The following is an 11,023-nucleotide window of genomic DNA, read 5'->3' on the forward strand; positions in this document are numbered from 1 at the left end:
TGCCAGATTATTCCTATACCCCGTGAATGCAACATAGACGACAAGACAAACATGGCGCCCTGCATCGGCATGGTGGTAAGAGCTGGGGCCGCTGCGCTGACTGTGTTAAAGCCGGTGGCTAGACAGTGTTCAAGGCAGAGGACGACGGTGTTCACCCCGCATCGCTTTTCGCATGGAGCCCGCAGCAGCTTGTACGAGCATGTCCGTGAAGGTTACAGCGACAAGCCCGAGCTGGACATGACAGCAGTGTGCGAGGAGACCGACAAAGTCATAGCAAACGTGGAGAGCAGGAAGGGTGACCTGCGAGGGGACGATGTCAGGAACATTGTAAGTGTTTCTTTAGCTGCTGATTCAGTCCTTGTGACATTAAAACTATGACAGTTTTGTCTTCTGTAAAAGAAATACGTTTTCGGGAGTTGACAGCTGACTGTGTGGCTATAAGCAAAAACACAGTATAACTGTTGTTGACTCTTAAACATTCTGCTTTGTACCAAAGGGCTTTTATAAAAATCATTTGTGTAATTTGTTTTTACGGTTGGTGTCTCATTTAACAAATCCTAATGATAGAACATTGAAATTAAAGATCCCCCTCCAGACATGTTATAAGACATAAAAAATACTCTTCTTATATATAATATAATAATAATTTGTGTCTGATATGGTTATATCAACTCTTTCTCAGTCATTGAAAAAAAATACATCATATATGAATATGCAAGAACAAAATATCGTTCATTTCAAACAGATATCTGCTCATGTTTTTGAAAAAGAGAATAAAAAGCTGTTGGCAGGTGATAGCCGATGGGTTCTGAGATTGCATTTCAGATGATGTGTTCCTCCTCTTTTTGCACCCCACACGGACTGTTTACCTGCGTACAACCAAAGCCCGCTCAGACGTGATTGGTCAACACTACTCGGACTACAAATAGACTACAAATGGAAACCAGTACGCTTCCCAACCAAAAATCTTGCCCCTTTCCTACAGTTTCAGCATTCATATGCAGATAACAGTTTATAGACATTACAACAAGAAACACAGCTTTTTGAGTGGAGGGGGACTTTAAACTGCACCTGTCCCACCAGCAGGCTACTGTCACAACATCACAAGCTGCAAAAAAACATTGTTCAGACACCAAGAACTTTATTCTGAATTCTTGTTCAGGTCAAAAAGTTTCTCATAAAAGTTCTCTTAAAAATGGTAACTGAGGTTTGAATACATTCATTCATAGAAATGGTGGAACAAACAAATAAAGAGTATTAACAATCAGACCCAACTTGAAAACAAATGTGTAGGATGATACACATGTACTTTGGACATAAAGCTAAATAAAGACAACTAAACTAAATCAAGATAAGAAAACATATAAACATATAGATATTATAAACATTGTCGTGAAATGTGGAAAAATGTCATTTAAGGGAAACATAGAGAACACTGAAAGTTAAGTGTTTAAATTTAATGTTCTGGCTTTTCAATTGATCTCATTGATTGTGTGTGTGTGTGTGTGTGTGTGTCCACATTGTAGGTGTGTGTGTGGCAGGAGCTCCAGGCAGTGAGGACAGAGATCTCTGGGCTGGAGGAGCAGAAGAGACACATCGGTGACACAGTCAAAGCACTGGTGGTCAGTAAACGTTTTCACCGTCACGTGTTGTTTGTGTTGATTGTTTTAAATATGTAGAACTTTTATAGATGTAAAATACATCCATCCAAAATCCCTGTTTTCACTTCAAGTTTGCTTAATCATTTTGTCTAATTTGACATTTTGTGTTGACATAAATGATCTTTTCTTCACAGGCCAAGAACGACAAGAAAGCTCTCGCCAGTGTAAGTGCAACTCCGGTGCTGTAGAATCTAAACTCTTTAAGACTTTGTTCTTTCCTCTGGTCATTTGTTAACCACCTTAGGAACCAGTTCTGAGTCCTTGTTGTTTATCGCGCAGCTTCCAGAGTACACCCAGGCTCTGCAGAGGGGTCGGGAGATCCGCAACAGACTGAATCAACTGTACCCCAAAGAGACTGAGCTGGATCAGGAACACTACGGACGAGCGCTCAGACTGCCCAACACCACACACCCTGATGTGGTGAGGACACACACACACACACACACACACACACACACACACACACTTTCTCCAGAGCATTCTGGGAAGTGTGTCCTTTTTAAAGTAAGTGTAGTTTGAAACTTCCTCTTTTTCCTTTTTCAGCCAGTTGGAGATGAGAGCCAGGCGAGGGTGGTGGAGCTGGTCGGACAGAAACCAGGTGGATGGATGGATGTGATCAGTGTCATGATCAATAATAATAATCTAAAGTGCTTTATAAAAATACTAATCTCATAACCTGCTCTCTCTTCTGTAGAGTTTGACTTCAAGCCCAGAGGCCATGTGGATCTGGGGGAGGAGTTGGGTCTCATCAGGCAGAGGTGAGGATGACTCTGATTGTTGCTTTTAAGTACTTTTCTTTCTTTTACTTAAGAAAGAGAGGACGTTAGTTTTTCTGTTTAGTCAGCCTGCAGGGTGAGGGATGAATATGGCATTACCATCATGTGTAATATTAAGTCTACCCTCTCCTGCAGACATCTAGCTCATGTCTCAGGCCACAGGTCCTACTATCTGAGGGGAGCAGGGGCCAGACTTCAGACTGCACTCCAAAACTTTGCCCTTGACACACTACAGCGACGGGTAAGCATGCGTCTGGAAGCATTAGATATAAAGCCTGTTAACACGTAGGGAGAGCCAAACTTGAGTCTTCCTTTTGACCCCTGCAGGGCTTCATTCCCATGGTTGTACCTGACATGCTGAAGGGGGCAGTATTTGTGAGTAGCAGAACTCTGTTTCTGACGTACCTGATTTTGCACTGGTGTTGTCACAATAACAGAATTTGACTTAATGGAAGATAACTAAACTTTCTTAATTAATTTAAATGGGTGAAATCACTCAGACTGAACAGTTTAAAGACCAAAGTGTCTTCAAGCCGCTCTCCCTGACCTCTCCTCTCTTCGTCGTTCTGTTTCGTCCACCTCCAGGAGGGTTGTGGGATGCAGCCCAACGCCCATCGCTCTCAGGTCTATTCCCTGGACCAGGCCCGTTTCCCAGACCTCAACCTGGCTGGGACTGGAGAGGTCGGGGTGGCAGGTGAAGCTTTCCTCTTCACTAATGTCTTAATGTGTTGCTATCATGATGTGGTTTTAATTTCTGAAAAGAGCCAATAAGGTTGTTCAGTACCAGTGCTTCACCCCCCCGTCTTTCTGATCCTCCTATTGGCTTTGTTGCATCTGTCATGGCGGAGAGCTTTAGCCTTCTTATTGGTTCATTCTTTACATATTTTCCAGCATGACTTAGTATGCTGTTATAAGCCCTCAGTTTCACCAAAACCCTCACAGATCTGACCGATTAGCTCTAATGAGATTTCATACTTTGACTCCGGCCAAATTGTAATCGCATTTTTTTTCTGGGTTTTTCCAGTTGAACCTAAATAAATACATTTATATAATTTCTCATGACTTGATTCCAGCTACTCGCTCAAATGTTTCTTCATTTTCAAACACCCTATGTAATAATGATAATAATAAGAGACTTTGAGATGCAGTTGAATTGATCACAGATGAGAACTGGAAGCATCCATTTTGCATGTGCTATAAGCAGATATGTGATGTGCGTCTCGTCTCCCTTCTCCAGGCTATTTCATGGATCATGCAGTAAACTGGAAGGACCTGCCTGTCAGGTTAGAAGCACCCACCCTACACACACACACACACACACACACTCAGACAATGCTTTGCTACTGATAGTGTTATATTGGAGTAATTAAAGCTGACATGATCTGTCGTCTCCCGCTGCAGGACGGTGTGCAGCAGCACCTGCTACAGAGCAGAGACAGACACGGGCAGAGAGACGTGGGGGCTCTACAGAGTACATCACTTCAACAAGGTTAAAAGGACAACAGCATTATGTTAGAGATGAATATACACACAGAAAACACACTGTCCATAACTCCACTATTTCAGATGACGTGGCACTCAAATTCACATATGTGTGTTCCTAACTCTTTGTTAGCTGATAACGAGTGATTGCAAATCATTTTTTAAAGATTATAAACAAGTACCTACTCTATAATTATGCTAACGAGCTTTGTAATTAACTGTGTGTGTGCGCGTCTGTCCAGGTAGAGATGTTTGGAGTGACGGCAGGTGAGACGGGAGAAGAGAGCACTCAGCTGCTGGAGGAGTTTGTCTCTTTGCAGAAAGAGATGTTCTCTGCCCTGGAACTACACTACAGGTACACACACACACACACACACACAATCATACATCCATTCAATCTGACATAACATTTAGAATATTTGTCTGAGGTATGGCTCGATTTTTGCTCAGAGTGCTGGACATGCCGACACAGGAACTGGGTCCTCCAGCCCACAGGAAGTATGACATTGAAGCTTGGATGCCTGGGAGGAACAGCTATGGAGAGGTCAGTCCCATCATGTCACCGTTACCTACTTACTTTATTTTGACATTACAAGTCAGATGCGTAGGAAAAGGCTGGATGTCCGTTGACTGTGACTGATGTAAAGATGTTCATTTGTGATGAGATGTTAATTAATCATCTCCTACATTAATAATAGCAGGCAGAATGTGTGGCATGCATGCATGACCAGAGCGTTGTTTGAGCAATAAGGAGGTACATGTCGAACATTTGGGCTTGAAAATGCTGCTCAAGCTGTTGAGGGAAAAGCTAGTGCTGCTTTGAAACGGTTGAAAGAGGGTCTGTAACTTCTGTTTGATAAGAAGAGATGGCACGATGGTGGAGATGATGATGGAACTGCAGGTGCTAGCCCTGAGTATTGTTTGTTCCACCCTTTGAGCTCCTCAAAGCCAGTTAGCTGTATTTTGCTGCTGATTCTGATTGCAGCTCTTCTCTCTCTATATATATTTATCAGATTTCCAGTGGGTCCAACTGTACCGACTACCAGAGCAGACGCCTCAACATCCTGTACGAGAGAGAGGATGGCAGCCTGCAGTACGCCCACACAGTAAGACTCCAGATGACGCAGCACTGCTGTACGTTCCTGCGGGTTTCGACCACCTCCATGATGTGCTGTCTTTACTTTATTTACTCCAGGTGAATGCTACGGCGTGTGCCATCCCCCGAACCATCATCGCTGTCCTGGAGACTCACCAGACCAAAGTAAGACGCCAACGTGAGGGCACGCTTCACACATGAGGGTTCCCAAAAACCTGGAATACTTTTAATGCAGGTTTTCCGTCATTGAATTGTCCTGGAAAATGGACTAAACAGATTAAAATTTCCTGGGAAACAACGATTGTCTTGAAAAGGTTGTAATGAGCAAAATGATGGTCAGGGCACCTGAAAATGTTGCTCTGTACAGGTCAGAAAAATCTAATGTTGTGTTTTTATGCATATATCCAGCTGACTGACTGAAAACAAGATGAAAATCATCAGACAGCAACTAAAACAGACCCAAATACTTGAAAATATGAATATGAAAATATGTAGGAAATGTGAACCTTTTTGGAAAAATAGCTGTGTAGTTGACAACCTCTCTTTTTGTCCACCTTCCACTTTGTTAAATGGGTCTTTCTTTGTGTGGTGTTGAAGTGGCTCCCCCTTGTGATTGTTGTCAGTCAAAACAGTTTTATACACATTGTGATGTATTTCATTAGAAATGCTGAACTAATACTGCATTTTCCCACAATATCAACGCGTTAGTCGGCTGAATTAAGGGGGAATGACTGAAACTGTTTTAGATGGCCCATTAGAATATTGCAAGGAGCATAAATATGTTTAATTTTTCTCCTCAACGACACTGAAATGCAAAACATTTCCTCATTTTGATTTCTGTGTTGTGACAAATAGCTACATCATCATCATAAAAAGTAAATACATACAACAATGTGTATTTTATTTCACTTTATTTCTCTGATTTGTTTTACATCTGGACCCCAGACGACTATAATGAATCTTTTCATTTTCTTAAGGATGCAGCCCAATTGGTGGAAACACGGCTAATTCGAAAACATGTTTGTTTCAAGACTTTTAAAAATCCACTTGACTGAACATCACAGTGTTATTGATGATGCTAGCGTTTGTTCTGTCTCTCCCCAGGAGGGAACAGTGCGTGTCCCCCGAGCCCTGCAGCCTTATTTGGGTCTAGAAGTGATCGAGAAGCCAAAGTACACTCCGCTGAAATACATTGGACCCAACCAGCACAGCCGACCAGCCAGACCTGCTCCCAAGACCAGATGACACAAAAACACAAGTGTAGCGCTGTAAAGTCAGCCATCAGACACCTGAGGTGGGAGCCAGTCCACAAGTCGGACAGGAAGAGGGTTTTTAACACGCGTAAGGATGTTGAATGTCCGTGAGTGCATCAGTGGTTTGAGGCGACGGGTCAGACCTTCACCTCGCAGTTAATAATATTTATGTCTTGTTCTGTCGAATGCCATGAAATTGTGAATGTAAGCCTGCGTGTGTTGACCAGCTCACGAGGAGGACCATAATAAAGACAAGTGTTTCATTTCTGTCTCATGTATTGTACCTGATACATACATGCTGAATGACACTGTGACCTTGAGGGGGAGGGGGAGGGGGGGGGGTCTGCAGATGAAATATCTCCCAGAGGTGACACACAGGCTTGTTGGTGAGTGTTACATTACCAGCTGTTACAGAGCATCAATAATTGATGCAGGAGTAATTACCCAGCAGCCCTGGGAGCTAATGGTGTTTACATGGACCTGGTAAATAAAATGAAAACTGTTAGTATTCTCGCCGGACATATTTAGTGGGATCTGAATAGAGTGGATTACAGATTAGTTAAATGTGTTTAATTGTCCTCTGTAGCTACTTTTGCACCATCGAGCCCTTGAAATGGGCCGCGGACCTACCTTTGAGAAACACTGATGTTAATATACCTGAGATACACGCGTTAAACACCATTTTGTTTAACACCACATTCTGTAAGTACAGGTCGACCACCTGACATCTCTGGCACCTTAACAGGGTTTGGGCTTTGATCTGGTCTCAGTCACCTGACACACACACACACACACACACACGGTGCTCGGCTCCACCTCGCTCGGCGGGTGTGTGAAGAAGATCCAGCCCGTTATTTCAAGGTTATCTCCTGCAGGAACCTCACTTTTCGGATCCTATGGGAATTCTGATAACCGCGGTTTTTCTTTGGGCTGCCGTCGGAGGTAAGCGTTCATCACATTCATTAAACAGTGTGTGCGTGTGTGTGCGTGTGTTGGATTGGGCGGTCAGTATACGAGTCTCATCTTTCACACACTGCTGCAGCGCTTCATATTTGTTTTTACCGGCATGAAAGCAGCCTCGTGGTCCAGACGGACGGAGCTAAATGCGTTATAATATCACCTAAAGGTGAATCCAACGCCGCGAGCCTGCGGGCTTTAGACTAATAGGCTAAACAAACGCGTTGTTATATAACGTGTCACTGTGTTTCTGTCTGCTGGACTCTGCTGCGGTCACCGGCGGGGATGCAGATGCATATTTGCCTGTTTATTGCCCCCGCACAGTCTCTTCGCACCATAACGCGAATTAAAGCTGCGCACAGGTGAGCGGGACAGCGCACGTGAGCGCGTGCTGCATGGCGACGTGCGCCAGCTGCGGGAAAAAAACGCGTTAATGAGTTAAAATGAAGTGTGTGTGTGTGTGTGGGGGGGGGGGCTGCCTCCCACAGAGACATGCGTGTTTTAAAATAGGGTAAATATTAGTCTGCAGTGGTGTTACGCAGTAACTCAGGCGATAACCTACATAGAGCAGACTGTCAGCTGTCTGTGGGGTTAACTTCTATTTAGCTGTCAAACCCACTAAGTACAGCTCTATCTAGTCTACTGTTACACAATAACAGCTACTGTAGGTAATATCACTGCTTGATATACGTATCTTACTGTGCCACTAACTGCAGCTCGATGTCAGTGAAATGCCAAGAGGAGCAGTAATGTCGTTATAAACTCATTATCTCTCAGCCCCTCCAGGTGCCTGTGTTCCTGACTCGGATGTGGCTGCATAGGTTTTAGTCAAAGCAACATTTTGGAGCTGAATTTGTCAAAACATTTGGTCCATTAACAAACTGCAGCCTTGGACTTGGACAGATGATTTTTCATTTCTGAATTTCTAACATGGAGTTTGGTTGGCCACTCATGGGCAGCAGGACAAGCCAGTAACACCAGAGCCAGATCACCGCTTAATTATTGGGCCGGGGTGTCCCAGCTACAGAGTGTGGTGAAAAGGACACACACACATGGACATGCAGAGCATTACAGGGCCAAACTTTAGGCGGCTCACGTGTCTGTAGGGGGGTTCATCTGTGGCCAAGGTATCAATTAGTCCTATTGATCCTGATCTGTACTGATCTGGCTTTGTGCGGACACAGACCACAGAGTTTAGACATAACTGTCAGCTTCGACATGTGCCATGTTAGTTAAAGGAGTGCCTGAGTCAACTAAAGCAGCACCAACGTGTTCAGTCGACATCAAGTAGAAATAACCAGACTGCAGAAGGCTGGAAGTGAAATATGTTGAGTTCATTTGGCCTTTTTGTTTTGTAAAAATGAATGTTTCATTTAAGTTAGATTTGATTAATTTGATTTGATGGTTGCAGTTTGACAGAAAACAGGGGAAAAAAATTGACCAAAATATAATGGGCTGACATTTAGACTCAAATGAAGGCGCTGTAGTTGAGGAGCACCACGTCTCAGCCGGTCCTCGCAGCCAACACATAACAACAAAAGGAAAAGGTCGCAGACTGAACACAGATTGTGATCTATACTGACATTTAGATCCTTGTTAGATTCTATGTATCTCCGTGAGAAAAGGCATCGATGGGGCTGCTTAGTGTGCCTTTAATGTCTGCTGGCAGGCGGGGATTGGTGACTGATTTAGCCCTGATGGGAAACTACGAGCTGTGAGCTAAAGCCTTTGGGAATATCTGCATCCTGGAGAGAGAGGGAGAGGGGGTGAGGGGGTTAAGCTTCTTTGCTGTGTTGCTTTACCAAGGTAACTGTGCTTACCTTAATGAGAGAACAGCTCCACCCACACCCATGCAGGACTAACCGTTACCAAGTAAACAAACTAGTTAATCTGTGCTGCTCTGTAACACAGTTTGATGCAGTTTTTGCTGTTGCAGAAATGCTAAATATATTGATCTGTGTTCCCCTCCTTGTTTTGTGCCTCAGTGGGAAGCCGGCCAGTAACCTCACCCCTTAATGATGCAAAGGTCAGAAACAAGCCCTTTTTTTTCCTCCAATATCCTCCATCATTCAGAATAACATATATTTTAATAACTCAACCATTTCTTTTTGTATTGTGCCTTTTAGGTTGAATGTATTATTCAGGAGACACTGAACGAAGACGGGTCACAGCATGAGTGTGGCCCACAGCTAGCAGGTGACATCTCTAATTACCTGATTATTATTCAAATAATATTAAGTGGTGTTTAGAGCTGAAAGTCCACCAACAGGAAATCATCAATAACTCTGAAAATCAATTAAATTATTACTTTAAAGTATTAAAATCTTTACATTGTCAAATGGGCCTTTTCATATCATTGTAACTTCAACATTTCAGGGGTTTTGGACTGTTGGTAGGACTAAACAACACACCTGGAGGTGAATTTCATAGACTAAACGTTTGATTAACTTTCAATAGAACAACAACAAAATATAAGGCAGTGACCTAATTCACCTATAAAGTGTTCCTCTTGCTGTGTGAACACTGTACTTAGTTTTTGGTGCACTCTTGTTCTGAAGTCATGAGTCTCTTTATGTTTGTAGAGGAACTCGATGAAGTGCAAAGACACCAGGGTCTGCTCAGGGAGCTGCAGAAGCTGGCTGGCGATGGTATGCACAAATAAACGCACTATTCACTGCTAGAAAACAGTAGTAAAACAGTAAACAGTAAAAGTCTGCTTTGTGATGTCTTTTGCAACCTGACTGCTGCAGAGAGAGAAAGGGAGCAAGACGGCGACAGGGAGCGATATGAGTACAACCTGGCTGACGATGAGAGCGACGTCGAGGAGAGGGACGAGGAGACGAAGGAGGAGAGAGACGTGACCGACCTTAAAAAAATGACGGAGGAAAATAAAGAAGACAGGACGGACGGAGACGACACCAAGGAAAAGATAATGGAGGAGCCACGGATCGAAGACAGAGGGAGGGACAATGAAGAGGAGAGAGCCAAGGAGCTTGAGGAGCTGCTGGCTGAAGAGATCACCAAGAAAGGGAAGGAGGAGAGGAATGATGAAGAGCTCAAAGAGCTGCTGAAAGAGCTGAAGAAGAAACGCTACGAGGCGGTGAGAGAGAGGGAGAGCCAGAAAGACTCTGGAACAGAGCAGAAGGAAGAGGTGGAGGAAAACAAGGACAAGGGGGACAAAGAGAGGGAGGGACAAACTGAGGAGGACTTGGAGAAGCAGAAGATGGAGGAGAGGAGGAAGAACGAGGTGGAGCTGATGGTGGAGAAGGAGAAGGTGGAGAAGGAGCTAACGGAGCTGCTCAAAGAGCAGGAGAGCAAGAGCAAGCCAGAGCAGGAGAGGGAGAGGAAGGAGAAGCAGGAGGAGCTGGAAGAACTCGTCAGGAAGATGAAACGGGTGAAGGAGCAGGAGACGCAGGGCGGGACGAAAGAGGGCGGCGTGGACGAAAGGACAACAGAGGAGAAGAGCGAGAAGGAGGAGGCAGAAGAAGAAAAGGCTCCCGAAGATAAAACAGAGAATGAAGTCAAGAAGAAGGAGGAGGCGGCGGCGGAGGTGAAGGAGCCGCAGCAGAAGAGAGTGATGGAGAAAGCGAGTGATGAAGCCACGCAGCAGTTTGAGCGGGAGAGGTACAAGGATGAGGAAGAGGAGGACGACGAGGATGAGGATGAGTACGTCAGGGAGGACGAGGAGGGGCAGGAGGAGGAAGACGGCGACGAGGGTGACGCTGAAGAAGATGAAGGGGAGGTAAGTTGGTGCAAATAATATGTGACTATTTGTGTTTGTTAGCACTTTATATTACA

At 44.3% G+C, this 11,023-nt stretch overlaps 1 protein-coding gene across 1 annotated transcript; it reads left to right on the forward strand.

The window, feature by feature from the left end:
- The first annotated feature begins 51 nt into the window (after positions 1-51).
- Positions 52-6,503, forward strand: sars2 (seryl-tRNA synthetase 2, mitochondrial). Its single transcript, XM_070906213.1, has 16 exons — positions 52-327; positions 1,527-1,622; positions 1,796-1,825; positions 1,941-2,081; positions 2,205-2,259; positions 2,356-2,419; positions 2,573-2,678; positions 2,765-2,812; positions 3,023-3,131; positions 3,675-3,720; positions 3,839-3,926; positions 4,162-4,274; positions 4,370-4,463; positions 4,933-5,025; positions 5,115-5,180; positions 6,120-6,503. Exons 1-16 carry the CDS (start codon positions 52-54, stop codon positions 6,258-6,260), a joined length of 1,566 nt encoding a protein of 521 aa, XP_070762314.1. The 3' UTR covers positions 6,261-6,503.
- The last annotated feature ends 4,520 nt before the right edge of the window (positions 6,504-11,023 follow it).

The sequence above is a fragment of the Enoplosus armatus genome, chromosome 5 (genome assembly GCF_043641665.1).
Source record: "Enoplosus armatus isolate fEnoArm2 chromosome 5, fEnoArm2.hap1, whole genome shotgun sequence".
In the NCBI taxonomy this organism is placed as follows: Eukaryota; Metazoa; Chordata; class Actinopteri; order Centrarchiformes; family Enoplosidae; genus Enoplosus; species Enoplosus armatus.

Bases quoted from the DNA above. Each gene is read 5' to 3' on its own strand.
- sars2 (XM_070906213.1), top strand. From the start codon at position 52: ATGGCGCCCTGCATCGGCATGGTGGTAAGAGCTGGGGCCGCTGCGCTG. The intron at 2,260-2,355 runs GTGGATGGATGG...TCTCTTCTGTAG, and splicing joins GCTGGTCGGACAGAAACCAG to AGTTTGACTTCAAGCCCAGA. The intron at 3,721-3,838 runs GTTAGAAGCACC...CTCCCGCTGCAG, and splicing joins TGGAAGGACCTGCCTGTCAG to GACGGTGTGCAGCAGCACCT.